Source organism: Lates calcarifer, linkage group LG12, assembly GCF_001640805.2.
Source record: "Lates calcarifer isolate ASB-BC8 linkage group LG12, TLL_Latcal_v3, whole genome shotgun sequence".
In the NCBI taxonomy this organism is placed as follows: domain Eukaryota; kingdom Metazoa; phylum Chordata; class Actinopteri; family Centropomidae; genus Lates; species Lates calcarifer.
Window position 1 is genome coordinate 24782552 of NC_066844.1, and position 27521 is coordinate 24810072.

A 27521-nucleotide genomic window follows, 5' to 3' on the forward strand; every position below is an offset into this window, starting at 1 on the left:
CTTACACACTTGTCCTAATGACTGTAGACAATCTCCTGCTTAATGGCTTTTTGGTGAACTTGTTCTGGGCACATTCAGCTACAGTTATAACACTGTAAAACCTATGAATGTAATATACTGATAAACATATTGATCTGTTCTGCACAGTGTTTTAGTAATGTCTTATACTTAGTTTAATTGTATTTGCATTTTACGAGTGTGGTTTCTGTGGTTTGTGCCTCAGTGTTTTCTTGTTTGTTTGTATGAATCATATTTGATGAGCTAAATACAATTTTCCACACCGCTATTATGATAATAAAGTCCTACTCTGTTCTACTCTCATGTCTACATGAGTGCAGTTATTTACTGTCAATAATATTGTCAATATCCTAAACAACTTGGTCGACTCACATCAGCACCATATCATAACAATCTGAATAAATACACACTTTTTTTCTATAGAAACGTGAGATCTGTTCCAACTTTCTGTGCAACTATGCAATTAGAATCAATAAATCAATTAGTAGTTTGATTTATTGCAGGGTGTTTGCCTGTTAGACACAAAGATGACCTCTTGACCTCTGTATCAAGTGTCCTGCCAATTTCAGTGTCCAATTTCTTATTTTGAAAAGTCAATTTAAATGTTCACGAGCAATTAAGAGACAAAAGTGTGACCTATACCAACTCACTAATATGCATACTTTAGCGGTATTATGCGTTACTCATAACCAGACTGTTTTGATTGTTGTGCTATTTATGCGCAATTCCTGCACACCACAGACTGGTGTAACCAGTGGAACTACCAGTGTGACTGTCTCTGCTTCTCCTTTACCCGTACCGAGTACTCGGACCCACGGCGAACAGCGAGTCTATAGGAGGGGGTTGCAAAGGAGGCGGACCTATAGAGCGACCCCCACAGCTGAGCTCCAGAGGGTTTTTACAATGCCGACCATTTCTCAAAGCGCGTGTTGAAGCTGCTGCTGCTGCTGGCTTGGAACGTGCGTAAACAGGCTACCTTTAAATGTTAAAGAGAAACTGAAATATCGAGCAGTGAGTGGAAAAAGGGAAATCACGAAAAGGAGAAAGAGACATCGATCATCAAACCATCCCCTCTCAACAGAGGAATTAACCTGAAAGCTTCGTGACGAGAGCCTTTGGTAAGACTGAACAAATCTGGTATATTAACAGAGAGAAAATACGCGCGCTCTGCTTGTACATATGATGGATTTTGTGTTTAACGTGATGTTTGAATTTAACTGGTTTTATTGAAAGGTTGAGGCTTGTGAAGTAACATTTTAAAACATTGGAAATACTACGATTATTTTCCAACCACACAGAGATCTAGTAGCCCACGGGGGAAAACAATGAGGACGCACATTCTGAATATTAGTAGCCTATATGATCACATGGCACACAATAGTGGGCCATATGCCTTTGTGTCCTATTAAGGAGTGATCAATAAAGAGAGAATAGCATGTTTGAGTCCCCCCTTGCAATGAGCGCCAAGTCCAGATGTCACGACCATGTGCCTGAAGGAGTCAGTGACAGACTGTCGTTCATCTATTGTCCGACTCTGTTTCGTTTTGAAGTCTTTCTCAATGATCCTGGAAGTTAAAGTTACAGGTAAAACTAGCACCTGTATGAATGGCAATATGTCAACGTGATCTGTTTTGTTTGGTTAAAGTGTCTCGGAAATGTTTCTGAGCTTAAACTGATGGGTCCATGTTGTGGGTTTTTTTCCTAAACCTCACCAGTCGATATTATTACACACATTTCTTGGTATTTTGCGCCATTTAAAAAATACGCACAGCATGCGAGACTTTCTCTCAGCCTTCACCTTAACGTGTCGGTGGTGTCCAAGCCACATGTCAACGAGTAAAGACTGTTTCCCTTTCCTCCAGCCACCAAAACTAAATCTACATATGACATACCACACAATCACCGTGCGTCAAGATATGAATGATACAAACACCAGTAGCTTTAACGCGCAGCAACAGCCTTTTAAAACACTTTGCCTTTGTTATTGTGGGCTAAATATACCCATGTGGAGGAAGAGCGCCCTGTGTGGGAAGTTAATGCAGCACATTATCACCCTGTGCTGACTGAGCATGTTACATGGGGTATTGTGTTATTATTGTGTGCATGACAATAATGCTACTTTTTTTTTCTCTAGGGAGTTTTTGGTTCCCTAAAGTGAATTAAATGTTTTATATTTTCACAGTTTTTTAGCCAGTGAAAGTGTGCCAGTTTTGTAGTATATATTTTAAAAGCTGGTTTTAACTCCTTTATATGGGTCTAATTAATCATGTTGCTGGGTATGGTTTCTTAATTGTGAGGATTTATTGCTTCCTTTGTCTTATATGACAGTAAACTGAGTGTCTTGGACTATTGGTCGGACAAAATGACTTCCTGGGCCTTAAGGAAACTGTGACGCTTTATAGATACTCTACAGACCAAATGATGATCAACCAAGAAGACAGTCTGCAGTTTAATCAGTAGGGAAAATGATTAGTAGTTGCAGCCCTGTTTATTTTTATGTTTCAGTACAGTGTCTAGGCTATATTCTTGAATTAATTATATGATTTTAATCATCACATGACATCACAGCTTGTGTTAACCCATAGCTTTATTGATTTTCATTTGTTTGAGGACCTACACTTGCTGGAGCTGAGGTGTTTGGCAGTTCACCATAATGAGGAACAAGCCCTTTAAAGGCTGCTTGGCTGTTACATAACTGTAAATTCTGCAGTTATTCCAGGGTCAATAAAGCTGTTAATAATAGTAATGAAAATAGGTTTAGATGTTTGTTTTTTTTTCTTTAAGTGATGACCTTGCAGGGTTCATTACACGGCAGTTTTTTGGAACCTGCATCATGGGTCTTGTAAATATGCTTAAGGTTGGAAAAGTTTACAAGCCTGTTGCAGGTTGCTAGTTTTAATCTTTGACTCTCTTGGAAAGATGTGGGTGTGCAAATGTGAATACTCCTGTGCCAGAACTGGTCAGATGGTGTGAAACAAAGCACTTAACTCCCACTTGATTGAGTGAAGGTGGTGCCTGGTCATCATGGAAAACTGTGGCTTGTACTGGTGAAAGCACAATATGAAATATTGTTTTAAAAGATTTGAAAATACTGAACAGAGTAGGGCTGAAAAAAACTTTTAACTGATTCTGGGATATAGACAGAAAGTCTAGGGAACTTTTCTCTGTGTAATCAAGGTGGAGGGGGTGAGGGGGTATGTTTTTGACTTTGGCCTCTATCTAAACACCAACACCCTATATGGGTTTTTCATGCTGGGTTCATCGCGGTGGAGAATGAGCAGATAAGCCCGACTGCGGTCAGCGACCTCGGCGTGTGCGGGGATCAAAGTGGCTGAGAGTTGGAGCAGGAGCCGGACAGGTGCACGGTGTGTGGAGGTCGATCTTTTATCCATGTGGGAAGCAGCCAGCTGTGCTCTGCTGTCACACTGAACAGAATATCTGCATTTCAGTCTGCCCAAGTGTTAAGTATCAGACCCTCCAGAGGATATTATTATCTTTGTCATGGGGCTAATAATCTGTGGGGTTGAACCTGACTCTGTCATGTGCTGTCATCTATTTATACTGAAGTCATTGGAAAGTCATTGTCCTTTCTTGATAATGTGTATTCAAACGGATACATCTATTTAAGTATAGACAATATGTGTTGTGGTTATGAGTGAACTGATCTAAAAGATAAAATGTACTGCCCACAAGATTTAGTTGTTTTTTTTTTCCCAATTCATTCCAACAATTTCTGTTTTGTTCATCATCTTATGAGAAAGTTCAAACTGATATTCTCTTATCTTCTCTGCTCTGTGGTTTTCTGTAACTTAAAAAATGGCACTGAACGCTCCTGTGAAATTGTTCCCTCTGGAGTGATCAGTGTCAAAATATATGCTCTAAAGTTAATACATGCTGTCTTAGAAATTCCACAGAGAGCTATTTGTTATTATACTGGAACACTCACAAGAAATAAATCACCATATACGTACTTACCAAGCTACAAAGCATATTACTGAATGTCAGCATTTAACTGTTACATAAGGTGATGTATACTGTTGGTTGGTCTCTCTGAAAGACTCTGGTCTTGAGTTTGGATTCAAAAACTAAAAAAAATTCAAGTCTCAAGTTTTGTGCTGGTAAATTCCTGGAACAATATGGAATACCCAAGGCACTCACATTAAAGTGGCTGGTTTTATAATAACAATTTGAAATAGTAATGTGAAAACAGTGTGACAGTGTGAAAGGGGTTGAGGTATGAACTTACAGACAATTATCACCTGAATCTGCAGCTCCCCTCGGCTTTACAGAGCTTTATAGCCTCATTGTTTAGCTTACTGTTTTGGTTCACTCTCACCAGTTATTATAGGTTTAAATATCTAAACCTGTAATTTGGCCACTTCAGAAGCAAGTAAACACATCATTGACTTATCATCACCTTTTGAGTTGATATAGGAAACCTGTCAGATAACAGCTGCCTAGTTATACATCCAGTGGACACAGAACGATATCCATCCAGATAGATTTAAGTCCATTTTTTACTCTTTTTGGACTCCACCAACTCCTGAGAGAAATATCTGGCTTTATAGCTGCTAAATGCTCTACCATGCTCATTTTAACTCTCTTTGATTTGTTGTAATCATATAAATGTTGATTATAGCCACTTTAAAGGACTGGTATGAATATTCAGCCTGGTATCTCCTTAAGTTATTTTGTCTATTATCACTAGGCACTTTTTGCTTTTCATGTGTCATTAAATACGTCATCATTTCTCTACTTCCCAATCCCTAAACCTAACAAACAGGCAGATTAAATGACACACAAGAAAGTTAAAATCCATTGACATGACAGGTAAAATGTCCTGAAAAAAACATGCCATTTATAGATGATCCACTGAGATGATGTTAGAATATAACATTTCAAAATGTAAAGCAGATAAAGACCTGAACCAGCTCGTCTATAAACATATCTCAGTACTTTATTTGTTGTCCTTTTACTTTTGGTTCACACTTTTATGCTAGTTTTCACATCTGATCAAATGGATTTGTAACAACAGAAGGATATAATTGTTTCTTGTCACCCATGGGAGATCGTGGAAGAGGCAGCAATAATTCCTATTTGACATTTATATCCAGTCTAATTATCACTACTTATCATGATGTTGACGAGTGAAATTCTTTTAAATCTGTAATCTGAGCCTAAGGAAGTGTATATTCTGATAGTGAACTTGTTTTTCTGGTGCCTTTTAATGCCTTATGCAAACTGGTCTTTAAGTCATTCTTGGCCACCATCAACATCTTTCATGTGATGTGTTTCTTTGGTAAACGCATCGGTGTGCTACAAAGGTTCTCTGACAACAAACAGAAATACACATCCTGACAAAAACATGTCGCTCTTGAACCTGTTGTAGATATTATTCACAACATATGGTGCTGTAATCATTATCTATAGAAACATAAGCACATGTGGCTTAAATGTTTGCGTGCAGCATTTAGGATTGTGTTGACACTTTATCACAGACCTGTGCCCAAGTGTACGAGCTGCCCGCCTGCCTGGAGCATAATTGCCCAGTGCCTCCTGCTGCCAGCCGTTGTTTACCAAGCTAGTTCCTAGAAAAATGTCCTGCAGCATGTCAAAACGTACTCGCAATTAATGAGAGTTAACTGACCCCTTATGTAACTAACAAGGGTGTATTTTTAGTATACAAGACTTGTAATTCATACCTCCATATTCCCTTTCTCTTTAGTTTATTTTCAAATAAAAAAGTAAGGCAATGTTCATATTGTCACCAGTGTTACACTGAAACACGTGATTAGCTCTGCTTAGCTCAGCTCAGCTTTCAGTTCTTCATCAAGACCAATATCTGGACAATTATCAACCCTCAGATATGTTTACAGAAGTCACATTTAACTCAGGAAAACTGTTATTTGGAAGTGTGAACTGAAGTGAAAACATGTCAAGCAGGGTTGTTGCACTGTATTGCACAGGTATAGTGGACATATACCAATTTAAGCTGATCAAGTTATGTAGCAATGAACAAAGCTATGGGCTGAAGATGTGCTCAGACTCAGTTCAGTAAACTCTGAGTCCTACTTTCTACAGTATGTTTGGAAATGTATACACAGTGGTCATACCCTAAGTTGATCAAAAGAAAAAGCACTGGGGAATGACTGCCATTTAAATAACAACTGAGCTTAATATTCTCAGCTAAAGCCTTCTGTAAACACAGATCGTATTGGACGCTTGTAAAACAGCGTATTAAACTAACTTGGCTCCCTTCTTGCACTCTAGAAGTGCTGCTTCCGTTTTTACAATCCTTTTAACAATTCAGTCAGTCTGTGTGAGAAGGAGTCAGAAGAATGAGGTGATAGGAGACAGCCTGCATATAAACCCACACTGTTTTATGAAACATTCTGCTGACTTTCATTATAGTGGATGTCACCTGTTTGCGATGTGCACTCTTCTCTGTAACATTTAGTCAAGGTTGCAGTGACCATGTGTCTCTGAATGTCACTTAAATGCAGAACCATGCTTAGATTTTGCTGATTTTATTGCCTTTAAAGCAGATTCTATATTTAATGTACTGGATAGTGGTACCACACAACCTCGACTGCTGAGTTGTTTATCATTTTCATATGAAGGTATAGATGAATATAGAATGACTTTTGCAGTTGGATTTATTTCTTCTAAAAAGTCTAAAAAGTTTTGGTCCTATTCATAAATTGAATTGAGGTTTGTTACACACAGGAATCAGTTACATGTACAGTGTATCCCAATTTGCCAAAGTTGTCAACATAAAGCTTTAATTTGTAAAAATCATTAACGGCAGAGGAGAGCAGTAATGACGTATGCAGTTTAAACTGAAATGAGTTGAGAAACCAGTTCCTCTGTTGGAAAATGCTAGTTTTTCCTCTGGGTCAAGGACTGACTCGTGATTTAGTTTAATCATTAGTGTGTGTGTTCTGTCATGCATCACACTGCTTGGAAACAGGGAGGTGATGCAGAAAACTAATGTCCACATTAGCAGGAATGTCACATTTCATATATTTTGTCCTGTATATTTGAATGTTTGCATCATGAGTGTGTTGTCACAGGGGTGTAGGAAATGTATTTCATTAGCCATATTTTAAAAAAAAATTAATTCAGGAAGTTGCAGGTTCTCTCAGTTGAAAACTTGATGTTGTTTATGCTACAGTTACAGTATGGTTTTAAAGGTGTGTACTGCTGATCATCAAGAATGTGAGGGAACATGTTATAACTATCAAGAGTATTGTCTCACACAGGGAGGGGGTGTAGAGTGTAAAAGATGCTGTATATCTGTGTTCAACTGGTTAATTGTTGTGCACTTAAAACACCTGATCTAGCTCAAAAACATGGAATGGGAAAGCCAGTAATGAACTAGTTAATGTACTGAGGTGTGGATTAATGAGTAATTATTTTTCTTCCTGTCACATTTACTATGAATTTTGTGAATCAGCTGCATATTTGGATTGTTTCATGGCAATTATTCATTACTGTAAGGAGCAACAAGAAAAATAAATCTACCAAACGTTTCAATATTTGTTCATTTCAGCTGCTAAAAGTTGTTTGGAGCATTTAAAACAGATGTAAATCACGAGAAATCTATCATAATAAAAGCCTGCCTTGCCACAGAGCAGAATGTGTGATTCAGGTGGCGGCTGATATCGCAGGACATGAGCATGTGTTCCTCTGTCCCCAGCAGGCACGTGGCTGAGGATGAGCTGGTGCTGCCAGGCGCTCTTGGCTGAACCTCGTGCCTGTTTCTGATACACCACCACATGGGCATCTCCCAGTCCTCGCCCTCCATGTGCTCACCCCCACCCACCCCCCACTTGTCCTGTGCCTCTCCTGTTTTATGTCCAACTGGCACATGAAGAAATAGGAAATAACCATTGGGAATGCAGCTACAGTTCTTTTCAAACTAAAATATATTATAAATAGCTGTTCTCTCACTTTAACAGAAAAAATAACAGCTAATGATTATTCACCCTCCCACCTGTTCAAACATTTCAAATGTCACATAATGCCAGTAACTCAGAATGGAACTTTTCGCTCTCATGCTCCATCATGGCCGATCTGTTACGTAACAGAGCTCACTGTGAGCTCCAGCAGAGTGGTAAAGTGTAAGGTGACCCTCCTGGAGCTCAGTAAAAGAGGAATCTGCACATTGGGCATTTTCTCAGATACACAACCATCAGTATTCAGTAACAGTAAAAAGTAAAGTAGTTTTCTCAGCCCATGTGAATTTTCCTTACCAAAAACAAAAAGTTTCCAGTTAATTCAATAACTTCATTTCCAAGTAGTGAATAAAACATGTCCATCATTTAGGATGTCAATTTGTAAATAGTGTTAGTAGGAAAGATGTGTCTCAATACCATAAAATAAGGAAATAGTTGCAGCACAGCAATCACCTCATAAACCGCATCTGTCAAGTGTCTAACAAACTGTCTTGAGTCACCATGATGGGTATGTTTATAGACACACATGTGGTTAAACTGCCTGGCCTGCCATCCACCCTTCACTAGATAAAATTACACAGCAGAAATAGTGCCAGCACTGTGTCTTTTAAAGAACTAATTTTGCTTTTTCAGCCACCTGATCTCAGACTGTCAGGTCTGTACATGTCGGATGCTTCTGGTGGTGCTAACTGACTGCAGTGTTTTTGAGTTAGATTTCAGGCAGTCTCACGTGGTAGTTGGCCTGGATTTACCTATGGTTGTTGTACCTTGATACTTCAGAGAACTGCAACAGATGAGGCCATGAAGGCCTTTCACATACTTCCTAAAGGTCCAGAGAACACCTGGTAATGCTTTATCTTACAGGTCCATAATTTCTCTAATAGTTTCCGGTGGAAGTTTCCTTGCAAGATCCGAGTAATTTGGTCGTTATAATAAGGAACCTAAGGAAAAAGTAAATATTCTTTCAATATTCATTTTTAGAGACTTTGTTGTCCATATATGTTTAATTGTATGGTTGCCTGTAGAGTAATTTTACATTTCCGCATGTTTAGTTGCTATGCGCTAATTAAAAGACTTTAGCAGTTAAGTTGAATTAATTAACTGTAAGTCCACCCAGTTGAACGCCATCACTCTTTCCTGTACAATCAGAACCAGGTTTTGTACTCTTTTTCCCAGGAGCTTTTTTGAATTTCTGTGAAAACTAAAGACCCTCAGTCTTGGTTATCAGAGTTATCAGAGTGGGGCTTTTATCCTCATATGCCTGTTAGATTCAGAAAGCTCTTTTTCTAATATTGCAATATTTTTATTTGAAGTATTAGAAATACATTTGACCTGTTCTGACGAGAAGCAATGAACAAGTGAGTCAGGTAGAAACTTCCATTTGATAAGGAAATATAGACCTGACATGAATATGGTTTTATAAGCTAAAAAGAAGAAGGTTCTGACATTGATTTTGCTTTTCAAATTGTTCAAAGGTGTTTTTATCTTTTCTAGGCTAAAACTGGAGCTTCCTGCGACTTCCTGTGCTAATACCACGGATCACAATTTAGATTTACTCCCTCCTTCTTGTCTTCTTGACTTTAATGATCCCTGGCTTCAGGATAAAACGGTATAAAACTGATAAGATGAGCTTTATTGATACTGTGCATGGAATCGAATCTCATCTATTTTTCTTCTCAAATGTCACTAATCATGTGAGGCACAGTTTAACTTGTGTTTGCCAACACACACCACCGTCCACATAAATATATAATATATGACGCTTACTTGCAAGGTTATATTTTCAGGTTACAGATGTACAATGCTGCAGCAAAACAGTGGAAACATGCCAAACATCATGAGACTCCATAATGAGCCTCCTCCTGTATTTACAGTAAATGCAGTGTCTCCAGGGTGTTCCTGTTGGTGAGAGTAAGTAAGAGTTTACTGGTTGTTCATGAGCAAAAACTATGATTTGATTGCATGATTTAGATTAATAATCATGTTACTCTTTGCATTTGTAATTTAAACAAGGAAGTCTCAGTCTCAGCTCTCTGGAAATGATCATTATCAAAGCCTTGTGTTGCAACAGGAAGTGTGACATTAGGGACTTTTACATTTATAGTTAGGTCACGGGGCAAGTTACCTTTGGGAAAATAAAACAACTGTCTTAGATAAAGCAATGTAAGGTTTCAATGAGGTTGATGTTCATGGTTTTAAGTAAGATACAGATCTTGAGCGTTTTTTTTTTTTTTTCCATTGGGGTAAACTGTTGATTCCTCCACAGGCTATTTTAGCTGATTATTGTGTGGAGTATCATGCAGTGTGACTTTCTTTTATTCCTCTCAGGTTTCTTTTGTAGCAGTGCTGGGACGGTATCAATGACCCTCTTGAACTGTACAGTATGAATAGCAGTAACGGTGATCTTCTGGCAGAGAGGACTCTGTGGACACAATTGAGCTGCTGTACACTGGTCACAGCGGAAGCAGCACACAAAACACTATTGTGTCTCTGAGTGAAGTAGTGAAGAGGATTCATTGGGGTCATGGGAGGCTATGACAAGTTATTAATAGTTTTTAATCAATAACAACAGTTTCTTGGTTAACAAATATGTCTCCTTTGTCCTCAAACCGTGGCTACAACAAACCCCACACTCATAAAGGAAAATACAGTTAAACTGTATAATTATAGCATTACAGTAATGACTGTTTTACAAACTGCTTTCTCAGTAATTTAAGAGACCCCTTGTTGTGAGTAATTTGCTGTTATTCGTCATAAAGGCCGCTGTGTGTGAGACTGGCTTGTGACTTAACTACACAAAAGACAAGAGCAAACAAAAGTCAAAAAACTCAAATAGACCTTGACCTTTGACCATGCGGTGTGGACTTGTTTGCTTTGCTCAGTACTGAAACTCTGGAAAGCACAAAGAAATTTTGCCGTGTTTTCTGGTTTATCTCATCATGTACAGCTACAGTGTGTTAAGTATGTGCTGTTCGTGTCTGTGTATGTTCTACAGCAGACGTTTTAAGTGAATGAATTGAATGAGTGAGTGAATGAGGTCAGGTGTTGGGCGTTGGAAGCCACTGTGTCAACAGTAGAAGTGAGTCATTGCTGCGCAGTTGTTGGACAGACCAATATTGAATAAAAGGATTTATGACGTCTGTGATTGATCGCAGGAATTACAGAAACCTGGTATGTCAATATGAGAGCGAACAGACACTGCAACACTGTATGACTATATCACTCCATCCATCCAGCCTTTATCTACACCGCTTATCCATTAGGGTAGGGAGGCAGGGCTGGAGTCAGTCCCAGCAGACACTGGGTATGACACTATAACTCTTTGAAATGAAATGGAAATGGACATTAAAATGAATTTAAACTACAGTAAGAAAAAACTGTACAGTAGAAAGGCCACACACTAAAAAGATATAAGGTGAAGGTACCAGATGTCCAGAAGCCCACACTTTTACAATACCTTCTTCAATGTTAGTCACAAAACAAGTCAACAAATAATATATTATCTGTGCCACATTAATGTGAAGCTTCTGTTTCAAACATAGTTTCAAATAATTTCTTTTCTCTAAAATATTAAATATTCAGTAATAAATACACAAGATTTCAAGGTTTGACAGCACTGTGGAAACACCCCCACAGATTACTGCTAGATCATGATCAGTTCACGGAAATCCTTAACATCAGGTTTTTCCAACCCAGCTTCACCCACTTCAAACCAGTGAGAGGAGCATAGACAGAACATTCAGTGTGCTGCACATTTTCAGTGATATGTGCCACTAGTTCACAGAATAAAGTAAAGAAGAAAAAAAACAACAAACATACACCTCTATGTTTGTGATTTATGTCTTTTCTGCCTCCCCTCCTATAGATATTCACGATACCGAGTACCTTTAAAGAATCACCTTCAGTGAACACACACAAGCCAAAAAGAATCTGCTACTGCAACTTGGACCATGGAACCTGCTCAGTCAGAGATGAACATCTTATCCAACGGGAAAAGTCACGACCTCGGAGATGACATGAGTGTGCCAATGAAGACAATGCTAGAGGAGGATCAGTGAGTATCCTCCCGTTATTCCACACACAGATGAATGTCTGCTCCTTGCTGCTTACATACTGGTAATGGCATTTAACACAGCATGTGTCAACCACTGTTTATACTGGGTCTTCTTGTCTCTCTGTTAGTTATACTTGTGTGAAAACCACATCCTGGATGATTTAAAGCAAATCAATTGACTTTTAGATCAACTAAAAAAGATTTTTATACATCTACCTCTGTCCCTGTGATAAGAGTTTCCCATTAATATAACCAGGATAATGGATGTGGTGAACAACATACAGTATGACTTACTTCCTGCATAATCTTTGCTTTTTTAAATGCATGTTTACCTTGTTTTTGGGCTCGCCTCAACGGGTGGATCCTTACACAGAAATGGCACTCAAACTGTCAGGTATGTCTGTGGAGATTTGTGTGAGGGGTTTTCCCACTGCTTATGTTTATGTTTTCATGCTTATAATAATGCAAAAAAAAAAAAAGAAGTATGCTACTGTTTGTGGTAGATAAGTGTATAGTTTTTAGAGGTAGATGGAGGGACCATCAATTAACAGGCATAAATTTTCCATTTAGATTTGACGACCCTGATGGAGGACTGGAGAATGAGGAGTTTTTGCCCAGTACAGACGGAAAGAAACCTATACGCTTCACAGATGTAAGTGTAAAAGCCCACATTTACAGGCATAAAGCAGCAGAAAGAGCCTGATGTCTTCTGTTAAAATAAATTAGAAATTCATTGTATGCTCTTGTTTGGTTTTTTCCCCATCAGTTTGAAGGGAAGACCTCTTTTGGCATGTCTGTCTTCAACCTTGGTAATGCTATTATGGGCAGTGGAATCCTGGGATTGGCCTATGCCATGGCCAACACTGGCATACTCCTCTTCTTGTGAGTAAATAAGTATGTTTATCAGAAAGTGTGCACTTCCGAAACATAAGCTAGAATCTACCCACTTATCAAACACTGGCAAAGTCACTGAATTGAGTCACTGAATTGTTAGTATCTCAGCTGTAATCCCCCACTACTTTCTACAGGATTATGGTACAGGAGCGGGCTGCACTGGTGCTGCGATCAAATGTCAGGGTACTGCTAGTTACTTATAGGCAATGTTCCCCCTAATTTTTCATGTGTCTGAGCATACACACAAACTCCCTGAGAATTTATTGGACCACTGTGAGCAACATCAGACGTGCACACTGTCGCATACTGTAACTTTATGCGCTACATAGTTTTGCTGTGCGCGGAGAAAGCGGGAGCAGTATGCGATTGCGCAGGCGTGCAGCTTAGAGGGAACATTGGTTATAGGACTGATTTATTATCTGTCATGACTTCTTGTAACGTATCATGTCCCACGATATGCCCACTTCTATTCATAACTTTTTTCTCAGGCTCTCGCCCCCGCCCTCGTTGCCACATAGAGAGCCCAGAAAAGGCCACAACCCAGAATAACCGAACCTCCAGATCTGTGTGTGAGGCATCTGGATTGCTCATTTAGTTCCTTCTGTTCCACGCAGACTGGCTGTTGTCAGACCATGACCTTAGTAGTCTGTGGTCATGTAGTCTGTGTTTTTGTAGCTGCAGAGAGCAAGTAGCAGCACAGGAATAGAGAGTGGCCTCAGAGTTAGCCAATGCTAATGCTTTCAAAGAGTAGCTCCTCTATGAACGAGGCTGTGCATCCCAAGTTTCTGTTAGGAGTTAGGTCAGTGATGTTATAACTATTTATAGGTGGTGACTTCTGGTATCTGGAATCCTTGCAGATTATTAGTCTTAATGTCTTATGTGATTTTCAAATGAAACACTTGTGGCTTTATGTCTCTCTATGAGACATTTGACATCTTGATTCATCAGTCATGGTACAAATAGATGTTCTCAGTCCTTCTCAGCTTATTTCCAGTGTGACACAGAAATAGCGTAGTCATGAGAAGCCAGATGCCTTACTGAATATTCCACCAGTAAGTCAGGGAGGGATCTTTTCTTCATTTAGACAAGGCACCAAACTCTGTGTAATTTTTCCCAACAGACACAAATAAACATTTGTTTGTGAGTTGAGGGAGCTGAGACAGTTTACACGGCCTTTGTAACAGCGCTAGTCGCTGTTCGGTGGAATCTCAGGGGCTTGATCTCCGCCCCTCTGCTTACAGAGACGGGAGGTTCTCACTTCAGTTGTGGCTACAAGAAACACAAGATGGTACAGAAATGCCTGGAAAAGGTCTGAGAAAGGTGATGGATTTGGGATCACCCTCTGACTCTTGAGGAATGCTGACCTGAGAGCCCCTGCTCAGTGCCTCTGTAGGAGGACCACTGCAAGTCATCAGACAAAAGGGGTTTTGGGAATTAGCATTTTCATCCTTGTGTAGGACTGTTGACCTTTATCAATGGAGTACACTGATTTTCTTTTATTAAAAAAGACATATTATTATTTCAAGAATGCCTCCCCTTGTTCCATGTTGACTATTGGCTTCAACTGCTGGAATAATACAATTCCAACTGTAGACGACTTAATGCAAATGAAGGAATGACAGGATTGTAAGGCAAGACTGCAGAGTTTGGACAAAATAACAGCAGCATAACAGGTATATGTTTTGTGTCACAGGTTTCTTCTGACTGCAGTCGCAGCATTGTCATCTTACTCCATTCATCTGCTGCTCAAATCCTCTGGCATTGTGGGTAAGCCTTGGTTCATGTCTAAGCCTTTTGTTTAAAAAAAAAAGTACAACGAAATGATGTGTCGACTTGAACTTCTACAGTTCTGCTACTGCTGGATATTGGATTAAATCAAAGTGTTGTAGTTCACTATAGTAACTCACTTGTTTAAGTACACTCACTGTCGCACTATGTTAGGCAGATATATTAGTTTGTTTTTTTTTTGCACATGCCAGAAATATTAAAATAAGATTGATTAGGCTTCCAGTCAACTTAATTTCTCTTAGACTGTCTATAAAGCGGGAAATTAAATTCAGTTCATTTATCAAATGATCTGATGTGTGATTAAGCTTACAGGGTCGAGACAAATATTAAAACTGTGAAACTGACACCTGGTTCTTCGCCCACCAGACACATCATTTTGAGTTATTTTTTGAAAGGGGTTTATTGTGTCCCTCAAAGGGATGTCTCAGCAAACAGAACAGAGTGAAAATGATTGTTTGTAATCTTCTTACAGGAATTCGAGCTTATGAACAGCTGGGGTACAGAGCCTTTGGCACTCCTGGAAAAATGGCTGCTGGTATCGCAATTACCCTGCAGAATATTGGAGGTGAGGAGCCACTGTGGCTCTGTGGTTAATGTGCTCACAAATATCCAATCTGTCTGCACACTCACTGTAGGAGAAAACATGTATTACACACCATTACATGGATTAGAGTTTACACCCCCCTTACCCAACCATCACACATTCATATTCACCTAAACCACTGGTATTATTTTGGCTTTTGTTCTTGCCTGTAATCGTCTCTTCAAGTGGGAAGTATGGGTTTACATTAAGAGCAAAGACCAGGGGATGTGCTGGTAAACAGCTGTGTTCCTCCAGGCGTTGGCATGAACAAGAGTTCCTCCCACTCATGGAGCAGCATGTGTGATTGGATTTCTCTGACCAAAGCTTTGTTAAGACACATTAGACTGTCATTAACTCAATTCAGCAGCAAGATAGGTTACATTTGTAGCTTCCAGAGACCGAATGCAACATTTTCAGTCTGAACGTAGGTCCAATAATTACAAATGATTTGAGCAACCACAACCAAAGATTTAGAATTTCTAAGCTTAAGTGTCCTCCCATGCAATTTAAGATCAGAAAATTACATTTCTACAAAGCCCGAGAGGATGTCATTACATCCTTTTTATTTGTCTAACCAAGGGTCCAAAAACCAAACCGTCAACTTACTATCATGTAAAAATGAAAAAAAAAAAAGACAAACGCTCACATTGGAGAAGCTAGAACAAAGTTATGCTTGCTAGCAATAACATTCTGGTGGGGAAATGTTGTCTTTTTGTCAGCCTAAAAGTAGCCTAAGTGAAATCTCTTGATTTTTTTTTTTAAGTGACCTACTCCAGGTTACAGAGTGTGTCTCTGTGTCCTCTGTGGTAGCCACTGCTCTGTCACTAATGCAAACACAGTGTGATAAGTGTTCTTATGACATGGCTTTGCTGATGTCTGTTTGTTTGGTATGCCACCATGATGGCACTCAAGCATGCTTGGCCACACATTTTCACATTTTCCTCTGTCTCTTGTCTCTCTTACAGCTATGTCCAGCTACCTGTACATTGTTAAATCTGAGTTACCGCTGGTCATCCAAGCTTTCCTGAAGGCAGATCCCAACTCTGAGTGAGTATTATCGTTTATCTGTGCTGCTTTTGGAAGTAACATAACTCCCGCTTGCTGTTGCCCCAGAGCTCAGACACTGTGTGCAGGGTCAAGGGGCCTGGCAGACTATGTGGGCAGCGAATATGTCAGTTTGCACCAGTCATTGATTCAGTTAGCAGGGGGGGTGTAATGAGAATGGCAGCTTGTAATTGGCTGAACGACAGGGGAGCATGGCTGGGTATCTGTCACATATGTATACATATAACATAAACCCTCAGTGCTGTCAGCTTGTGGAGGCGAGCAATGTTCACGTCAGAGTCATGCCACAGACAGTCTGCATAAGGCCATGAAGGAGTGAAGTGGATTCCAGCTGCCTGTTCAAATCTAAAAACAAACCTTGAGCCAAAGAGGGACTGCAGCGACTACAGCCATACAGTTCCCTTTTAAAACATCTCAGGCCTGGAAGATTAAAAAAAAGCACAAGATATCCAATGAAGGTTATGGCCTGATCTGTCCCTCTACTGTGTTACTTGTTCTTTGAGTGTTTTTCCAATTGTCTGCCATCTCTCCTACACGTGGGCCTAAGCCTCCTGAAGGGCATGTCATTACCCATTCCCACCTATCAGTTTTGGAGTGAGATAAACTCACATTTATGTCTGTGTTTGTGTGTGTTTATGTCACGGTCAGAAGCTTAACTACAATTGAAACTGACATATAAAGTATTATGACTCTCTCTCTCTCTGTCACACTCACACACATTAATGACAGCAGCAGGTGGTGTAACATGGGTGCCAGATTCCGAGGCTGAGCATAAGGACAGGTCAGCTCAGGGCCAGCTCTCAACAACCGACGCACACACTGTTCATTTCTACTTGACGCACCTCTTGCTGTTCAAATCCATGGCGTCAGGAGAACACAGTGGAATGAGGGGAGGGTGGTGTGGGGCCATGATTTTATTTATGACCTGTGGCTCTTTAAATAGACAGCATTGATGTGTGACAGATGGACGGACAAGTACCTTTCACTTAAGATTGCCTGAGGGAAGATAAAAATTGTCTCTACCAACACATGAAGAGGTTTACATATACATTATATGGACACATTGGTTTCTAGGAGTCTTAGCATGGTCACACAGGAAGAAGATCAGACATTTGGAAGTGACACTCAGCTGTAGACTTCAGCCTTGGACTTGACTCAGACTGAAGTCACAAAGACTAGATACACTGCAATAAAAGATACAGTGCCAGACAGGCCTTTGTTAATCACACAGCTTAAATATTTAATTAAAAGGCCGAAATGCTCATAAGATGTTCATATGCAAGACTTGCAATTTGCCTATGAAGAATTGCAGCATGACTTGGACTTGAAGTAACTTGGATTGGCCTCAGTTGGCTGGAGATTCGACTTTCCCTTAACAGCACGTGAAAGCCGATCGTCTGAAATGACCTACTGACGAGAAGTCCGAAGGGGGCACGACCTGTGACTCGTGTGACTTCCCATGCTTTCAAGGGACTCCACCGCAAACACACAGAAAAAGCACAGCTAGTATGCTGCAGCCAGTGGGGCCCACAGCAGACGGCTGATCCCACCGGCGGTGACTCGTTCAGAGGGTTAAGAGTAAGAGCTTAGCAGAGCTTAAAATGGGGCTGCAGGGCACAAAAACCTTTCTAAACACAGGATTTAGGAGAGAGAGGTCTTTAACTCTTTGACAATCATTTCTATAAGCTGTTGCTGTTGCTGGTGCTCTTCTCAGATCTAAAGCTACTTATGGTTTTGGCTCCCGCACACATGTTTCCCTGTTACTGGTGGTTGTCCATCTCAAGGCAAGACACAAGCCACGTATCGTCTGTTTACTATAAACAGCAATGTTGTTACTAATCACAAGCCAGTGAAACATCTTATGTTCTACCTATGTTTCAAGAGTAGGCCACCGAGACAGATCAACACAGAACATGATGACATGAAGCTGCTTCCCAGCGCCAACATGTCCACATATGCCAAGAAGGCACGTATACATGTTGTGTCAGCTATTTAAACTATACAGGGAAGCTACGTTTTATAGGGGGCATGAACTGGATGTTTGTTTAATGAGAGGACATACGTGGTGCCCACATATAGCAGATAGTGCTACAGCACCAAGGTCCCCCATTGGACTGAAGGAGGACTAAGTAGGGCTAAGATTGGATGTGTCATTCTGTTCTCATGTTTTTTAGCCTTCATCCAAAGCCTTAAGCAATGCCTATAAGAAGTGAAGGACAGAGATGGCAAAGAAGTGAAGCTGACATTGGTAATATTTATTGACTTCTACAGTGCTTTGTGTTGTGTAGGCTCCACCATGTCCTCCTTCTCTGCAACTGCAAACCATCATGTAAATCATCAGAGTTATGTAACAGTCTATTGCAGTGCTACTGTTGAGAGCAACATAAGCAGACATGTTTTTCCACAGTCTCGAGGCCAAGGATGTTCCCATCAGGCAGCTGTTGTCCTGCCAAAACGCAACACGTCAGCCACTTTGGACCAGTAGATTTTTAACAACCCGGTGACATTCAGACAAGTGCTCTCATACTGTGTGATTTCAGAAAAAGCAGAGCCAACACTTTCACTGAATGTGTAAAACAATTTCTCACCATCTCATTTTCCAGTCTATTTTTGTCCGTGTGTGTGTGTGTACTGTGTCTCTGTGCCAGTGTTTGAAATATTGAGCTCACCAAAGTAAACTAGACTTTTCTCCAAACAGTCTGTGGTACTTGAATGGAAATTACCTGGTCATCATGGTCTCTGCCTGTATCATCCTGCCCCTGGCTTTAATGAAGCAACTTGGTGAGTAACACTGCAGTCGTACATGTTCCTGGCTGTTACCATCTGGCCAATATTTATCTTGAGGCACCTGCATATAACACAAAGGATTATTAAACTGTTGAAAATGATGTGAAGAAAGCACACAACCTGTACATTTAAGACTTTTATCATGTTCTCAAACTGCAAACAGGGCACATGTAGAAAACAGTGGTATGTTACACAACACATCCCCTCCAGTGCAGCCCTTTGCATTGTTTTAATGCAGAGCTGATTTCAGTTTGAGTGCTTGCTAAGTCAAAAATGTAGATTACTAGGTCACCTTAGTGACTTAGTTAAGATGCTGACCAAGGGACCAATCATACTTTGAATCGACTCACTAAATTGAGTTATTAGATAGTAAATCAAAATTATGATACTTCAACTTAGAATATCATAATTTTGATGTTGTTTAATTTCAAAAAATCGACATGCTATAATATAATTGTGCTTTTTTTCCATCTCTCTTCTTTGGCATTAATGAGCTTCCCTAAGCTGTGGTATTTGCTCCTGGGAGACAGTTCCTCTCAACAATGTCCTCAAACTTCACTGGCCTCAACTGCAACACTTTCTACTTTTTACTGAAGCTAATTCAGTCTAGTCTGGCTCTTGTCTGCTGCATTTCAAAGCATTTTACACCTCACTCCAGTATGTTTATGTAATTCATGCGTTTACTAGATTATTTTCAAGATAAGTTTTCTATCTTCAAGACTTGTTATTTAAGATTATGTTTTCTTTTGACCTTGAGCCAACTTACGTAATGACATTTTGATGGAGCATTTACCTCAAAGTCAAGCAATTAGTGTGTTTTCATCCCACTGCCGGCAGAAGAAACAGCAGGTGCCCAATTAGACATCTTTTGTCCTGAAATGATCACACCCCTACTCCAGTCTGAGCTATTCACTACAACATGAAATGGACATGCTCGCTCAGATCTCACAGTGCTGCGAGGTCATTCAAACGGGGCATTTTTGGAGGTGTTTTTGCAGAGTCCTCATTTATAGAACAGTAGGAAATCTCCTGACGGTAAACTTTGTAGACGTCTTGTGTAACTATTAAAGCTTACATTGTCCTACATTGTACAAGCCTAAAGAATTAGTTCAGTTTAAGCGGCTGTAACAATAAATATCTTGTTCTCTTTCTTTTCAGGTTACCTCGGCTATACCAGTGGATTTTCTCTCAGCTGCATGGTGTTCTTTCTCACTGCAGTAAGTTGGTCCAGCTCACATAGTGGCACATCATCACAATGACTCTTCACAACGAGCCTCATTTGTTCTGGCATGTCATCTTGGCACATACGTTACTCGCTTTCCCACCCTCGTCCCTTTCCCACACTCGTCTCTATTTTCAGTGGTGTGTGGCTATGTTTGATAAGGCGAATAAAGAGCTGGTTGGAGATATCAAAGGTTGAGAGTGAAACCTAAGTACTTAAAGGCTGAGTCACACTAATCTGATGTGAAACAGCTTTTCTTGAGCATGTCATCGATGGTTTAAGAGCTTTTGTTTGCTGACTCTTGACACATCCCCGCATCTTTACTCTGATTATATCCCTGCTTCCCTTTTTGCATCTCTCTGCAGGTTATCTATAAGAAGTTTCAGATTCCCTGCCCATTTGAGGAGTTCTCAGCCAACAGCACTGCTGCCCTCCTCAGCACGAACATCTCAAGCCACGGCCATGAGTACATCAACGGTGTGGTTCACACTGATGATGACGACTCCCACTGCTCCCCACGCATGTTCACCATCAACTCACAGGTAGGCGGCTGAGGTGAAGATACAGTTTGCATATCTGGATTGTTTCAGACTCTGAGTTCTGCAGGTGTACTCGCAGGTCTGAGTTTCCACACTTATTCCAGGACACTCGGTTGCAACTGCTAATCTTAGAAAGTGATATATTTATGTGTCTCTTCACAGACAGCGTACACCATCCCCATTTTGGCTTTCGCCTTCGTTTGCCACCCTGAAGTCCTGCCCATTTACACCGAGCTCCGCAAGTGAGTCATTCCCTCTGTAACCTGCAATATTTGATAGCATGTCAGTGCAGAATGTAGCATTTGCATAACTAACTCAACTCTCTAATTTCAGTCCAACAAAGAAGAAGATGCAGAAAGTGTCCAACATCTCCATCTTTGTCATGTACAGCATGTACTTCCTGGCAGCTCTCTTTGGCTACCTGACCTTTTATGGTGAGATCAGCTGTCCTTGGCACTTCTTTTAGAGTTTGTGTCAATACAAATGTTTATGCCCAAATCAGATTGTGCACTGATATTTCCTATTGTCTAAAGATACACAGAATAGCAGAAGGAATGCTTGTTTGTCTTAGAGACCGTAAAAGTGAGAGTCACCCCCCTTTCCGGATCTAAATTGTGATTACAGCTGATAAGATACAGTTTTACATAGAAATGTTAAATTTTACTGTAGTTAGCAGTTTTGCAGCAAGTACAGTAGCGGTAAATTGATACAACATTTAATAACTATTTTTAGAAGAGAGAGGCATCTTTTTCTGAAATTTCTAATCAGTGTTTGCTGTGTTTTTAGTATAGTCCAGTATTGTCTACTGATACGCAGTAATAATGGTCGGTATTTGTCAGTTTTGAGGACTGAGCCTTGCACAGAATGCATTTTTCTACTCCTTACTTTTTAAAACAGAGTAATAGCTCCCTCTTGTGGTGACCATGTGTTACAATGATGCTGACCAGCACCAGAAGATAATAAAATTTATTCAATTTGTGCTCCTGCAGACAACGTGGAGCCTGAACTGCTGCACACCTACAGCCGGATTGATCCCTATGACACTTTGATCCTGTGTGTGCGAGTGGCCGTCCTCACTGCTGTCACATTGACCGTCCCTATTGTGTTGTTCCCTGTAAGTTTGCTGTTGATTTGTTTTCCTCCACAACGCTCAATGTGGTATTATTTCCCCATTAAATCCTGTGTTTGTGTCTGTCCACAGGTGCGTAGAGCCATTCAGCAGATGTTATTCCCCACCAAGTCATTCAACTGGTTGCGTCACACCGCCATTGCTCTCATTCTGCTCACTTTAATCAACATGCTGGTGATATTTGCTCCTAACATTCTGGGCATCTTTGGCATCATTGGTTAGTAATAAAACTTCTTCTGAGGCATGGCCTTTTATGTCATTAGTTCCTCCTATTAATGTTTAAACAAATATTTGTAACATCCAACAATTTGTAAGTTGTGAACTCATATCCTATAGCATAACTACATGATAGGAAATGTCCGTGACATGCTCAAAAATAGCATTTAATGTTTCTTAGAAGTCTCAGCTTATCCATAGGTTACGTTCTACATATAGTGCGATTATTTCTTTTACTTGTTCTGTCTCTGTTTACAGACTGAATCCTCATATTTGACACTGCAGTGTCAATACGTTTCAGGCTCTCTAGGTCCTGGCACAAAAAAACCAAAACAACTCATTAAAAGCAAAACTAAAAAACGTGACCAGTGCGTGTTTGCTTACGGACAAACTAATGGCTTGAGTCAATATTACTGTCACGCCATGTCCTCAAATTGGAGGCCATGTTTCATAGGTTAGAGGTTAAAGTTAAAAACATTTCAGTTAAAGGACTTTAAAGGACATCTTCAAAGCAACGGTTTCAGCATTGACAAACATGTGGATGTGTTTAAGTACACATGTACAGAGCGCACTTAAATACACATGAATGTACAGAAACACACACAGTTCACACAGTCAGATGAGGCAATAGATGGAGCTGTTTGCAACAACCTTTGTATATATTTAGAGCTCCCAATCTGGGTCTTCTATATGTATCATCTGTACATGACTGCATTCAATAAAACTCTCTGTATATTGCTGTATGCTTGGTTTCTGACCAGTCTTTTCTCTTTGTGCTTTCAGGTGCCACGTCGGCTCCCTGCCTCATTTTCATCTTCCCTGCTGTTTTCTACATCCGCATTGTCCCCAAAGATGAAGAACCCATGAGCTCAGTTCCTAAGATACTGGTAAGGCATTAAAAGCTTTGTCATGTAGCCTTGAACCATTCATTATAGTAATTTGGTGATACAGGCTTTTTTGTGGCATATTTTACTGTACCAGACTTCTTGATAATTAAGCTTTGAACCACTGGTGTGTGTTTCCCCTCATTCTTAGGCTTGCTGTTTTGCTGCTCTGGGCGTCTCCTTCATGGTAATGAGTCTGAGCTTCATATTCATCGACTGGACAATGGGGGGCGGCCATGCTGCAGGAGGCCACTAGAGGCTGCTTCAGTGTGTCTGGGTTTAGAAAACAGGGGGGAAAAACTGGTTAATGTAAAGGGAGCACTATCACCTCAGTGGGAACACACTACAGGGCTGCCCAGCACACAGCCTGGGGTTTGTGAGAGTAAAAAAATATACAGTATTGTGGGTTGGAATCACTTGGATTGACCAAGTTGAATTAACTTTTTGACCGTAACACATATCTTATCAAAATCCTTTCATAAAAGCGTTAATAACTCATTTTAACGTGGTGCAATGGTAATGTAATTTATATGAATAATCAGGACTGAACAGGGTCTTTTTTTATGACCATCTGTTTGTGCGACAAAGTCCACATCCATGATGGTGAAATGGTCCTTTCCTGTTGCTTCCTCTTTATTTACACACAAACAGCTGCATCTGGTACTGTATAGACAAAAGATGGTATGATTACCTTTTAGGCTGGAGGTGGAAAGGCATGAAGAAATACATAAGAGATGGCTAAATAACTTAGAAGTTATTTGTACAAAGCATAATGATTATTTTCCACGAGACGCACAAAGTAGGATTCATCCTGAACCAGCAGCACTCTGAACTGTTCATCATCTTCGTGTAATGTGAGACAAAAAGTGCTTTAAAGCCTTAAAGGGCAGGTGACATTTCATTTTCATGATCTGTCAATTGCCAGAGTTGTTATGTAGTGTAGTATGATGCAGTCTAAGCTTTTGTTCCTTATGCATAAATCAGCAATTTATTCACAAGCCCTGGTGCCTTTCAGCATTTGGAACAGCACACAAACATACAGTAAAAAAAGAAGTTTATATTTATTTAGTTACTATATTTGTGTTTTTAATTTCAAATGGACTATATTTAACTACTGTATATGATGAAGTTAATGATCCACAAATATTATGTATGATTTTAGTTTTAGTTTTAGCTTACAGTATATAGTTAATGGAAGGTGTTACAGACTGATAATACTTAAAATGTTTCATAAAATAGAAAGAGCTTGATTTAAGGATTTGATACCTGCCTTTGTAAAACTTTTAGCACATATATACCAAACTGTGACCTTGAATCTAAACCAAGTATAGTTCAGGTTTACCCTGACAGTTCACATCTGTATTTAGTTCAGAAATCTCTTTGAGCTCTAATAAATTAAGATATTACTTTCTCCATATAATATGATAATATTACATATTCTGTATCTATATATACCAACACTGCATTGATGTTTTCTGATGCTTACATTGAATGAAAATTCAAACCCAAGATTCCTTATATTTCAAGGCTGCTCTCCATTGATATTTTGGGAAATAGTGTAATATACAACTACAACCAGGAAATGGTTAGCATAGCATAAAGACTGGAAGCAAAAGGGAAAAAAATCTACCTACTGGCACCTCTTAAATTAACAAATTAACACTTGATACCTTGATCATTAAGGGTGCTATAAGTAATTTTTTTCATTGCTACATAGCCAACATTAGTATTAACAGCTGTTTCTTTCAACCATCACTGAATTCACAAGACAAAAAGTTAGAATATGCCCTCTGAGCAGCACAGTGTCTTAGTCCTCTCATGTTGGACAGAGGGCAAACTGGACAGTACAGTGACTCACTATCACAACGTGGTGTTACCAGATGGGACAGGCCGGGGCTAGCTGGTTAGCATACTAACGTCAGCAACAAAAAAGAGGTGGTAGAAATAAGCAAAACAAGAGCTAACATTGGTGTGGCTTTCCACCACTGGAGACAGCTCTTGGCAAGTAAAGGAATGTAAAAGTTTGATGCTGAGCTCGCAACATTTCTTCTAGACTGGCAAGTAAAGAGCTTTTAATATTAAAGTTGGCTATGTGGCAATAGCAAAACCATACATATAGCACCTTTAAACCATTAGTCTTCCAACCAGCAGAGAATCCAGGAAGTCACTGTGCCCAGCCAAGAAATAGTCCAGCAAATATCCCCTCACAAACTGTGATTTTAACTCTTACATGTTTTCTACAGATTAAACAAACAATCTATGGCATGTTAATTAGTGAGCTTTAGAGGTGTTGGTAGGAGGATTTTCTTTCCTTTGGATTGAGTCAGGCTAGCAGTTTCCTCCTGTTTCTACTTTACCTCTAGAAAGTGAAAAAACAAAGTTAGTGAAGTGTAGGTAGTAGTTCACTAGGTTTTGAGATTCATTATATGGATAAAAGTTTGAGTATATGACACCTGTATCTCAAAAGTCACATAAATAAAAACCAAAACAATCTGGGTGACCTCACCCTTTACACCACACGCTGAGGGTTTGAACGATGCCTGGCCAAGCAACATGAATTTGTAGAAATAAACCCACTGGTGGGTCTGACAAAGTTGATCAAGTTAATTTTATTAATTTGAAGATGTGTTAATCTTTTGTGGTTCTGCCGTAACATCTTTGCTGTACTAGTTTGTAGTATTTTGATCTGCTTACACTGTTGAATATTTAGACTTGAGAATAATGTTTTGCATGTTTCGTCCGGTCCGTCCTCTAGTTGGTATAGTGAACTGCACAGTAACAGATTTTCCTTCCCACACTGTCATATATAGATGTTATTGTAATACTGTACATTTGGCATCTTATAGTGAAGTGTATTGAAGTCCCGTTCTGTGCTACAGTTATTATAATGTTATATTAGTACTAGGAAGCCCTTCTTAAAAGATGTAACAACAAATAATATTTCAGACTTTGCTGTTGTGATGTTAAGTCAGTTTGAGCTTAATTTAGGGATGTGGATGAATACTTAAAACATTTGTAATTCAGACTCATTTTGGGTCCCATAATAGCACTGACAAACTGCATGAGTTCATTCTCTCTACAGATTACAAGAGCATTTTGTGATATTGAAATATATATGTCACAAATTAACTTACTAAAAATTATGTTTCAAAGCAATGCAAAGTTTAAAAAAAAGAAACTCAGAGAAATGTTATGACAAATACATGGTGATTGTAACCAAAGATGGGTTTATATTGTATCACCACACTCGGGCTTCAGAAAAGTCCTGTGTAAATCATCATTTTTGTCATTTTTATTTATGTATTACTCTATTTTGTGTTTGTTTATCAGTACTGATTCCTGATCAAACTGTTTTTACAGACAAATTATGAACAACAGCAGGAGAAATATTTAGTGCACGTGTCAACTTCCGTCCCTCGCTTTTCCATGTGTATTTGCAGTGGCTGTTGTGGTGTAAATGAAGGGTTAGTTTTGTCATGTTTAGTGAACAGTTTTTATTCACTTTAAGGGATCATGCCAAAATAACAACTTACTACCTACCTTTGAAATGCCTTTAACTTTTAAGCAGATACCACAGTTTAAATACCAGACACAGTGTATCAAATACCAGACACAGTATATCAAATCTATATCAAATATGCATTTTTCATGTACCTAAAAAAACCTATGTGATATTTTATTATAGCTGTTATTCAAGACATGCATCTATTAAATGACACAACTTTAAGTAAATAACAAGGTATATGAATTTTGGTGAATAAGATGTGGCTCTATATAAATAATGTACATAAATGTAAACCTTTTATATTTGTGACGCATATTTACGGTAGCTTGTAAAGTGTAAATAGCAGGGACAGTTTTAGTTTGGCAATAAAATAATTGTAGATGTTTTTACATTGTTTCTGTCATCATCATTTCCCCCCTTTACTGACATTAACTGTCATTTAAGTAACACGTTTCTAGTTGCTGTGTTTAAGTGCTAATTAACAAATTGGGCTTTTTGGGTTTTTCTGTACATGGTTTGAAAATAAGAGTTGGTCTAAACTTGGTGGCACTTCTTATCATGTCTGTCAAGGCTAAGCTGTGTTTGCAAAAAAAAACAAAAAAAAACACTAAACCTGAACTGTAGGTTATCATGAACCCTGATTGCTGAAGTTGTTATGTCAACACACTACAGGTTTTTACTGTAACACAGCACCACTATTTTATTTAGATGTGTTTGTTGTGGAAACTGCAGATGAGACATAGGCTGGTGTATTTCTGACACCTCAGGCAATTTAATCAGAAATTTGCTGCTACATTCAACAACTCATGACAGCACATAAAAGAAACATACAGAATGTAGCCAACTGTCTCTCAAAGGCACATCAAAGCTGATTTAGTA

At 39.4% G+C, this 27521-nt stretch overlaps 1 protein-coding gene across 7 annotated transcripts; it reads left to right on the top strand.

Annotated features, from left to right (window-relative positions):
* Positions 1–807: 807 nt before the first annotated feature.
* slc38a3b (solute carrier family 38 member 3b) lies at positions 808–27031 on the top strand. Of its 7 annotated transcripts, XM_018686688.2 has the most exons (19): positions 808–1136; positions 9471–9585; positions 9764–9887; positions 11842–12030; positions 12404–12424; positions 12601–12682; positions 12797–12912; positions 14618–14691; positions 15185–15277; positions 16261–16342; positions 19059–19141; positions 20306–20364; positions 20735–20911; positions 21071–21150; positions 21242–21342; positions 21898–22022; positions 22110–22254; positions 23037–23140; positions 23289–27031. In XM_018686688.2, exons 4-19 carry the CDS (start codon positions 11927–11929, stop codon positions 23391–23393), a joined length of 1551 nt encoding a protein of 516 aa, XP_018542204.1. In that variant the 5' UTR covers positions 808–1136; positions 9471–9585; positions 9764–9887; positions 11842–11926; the 3' UTR covers positions 23394–27031. The 7 variants fall into 7 exon arrangements, with proteins under 7 accessions (XP_018542204.1, XP_050930377.1, XP_018542209.1 ...); XM_051074420.1 differs by having other exon boundaries at positions 9471–9887; XM_018686687.2 differs by lacking the exons at positions 9471–9585; positions 9764–9887 and having other exon boundaries at positions 810–1136.
* Positions 27032–27521: the final 490 nt, after the last annotated feature.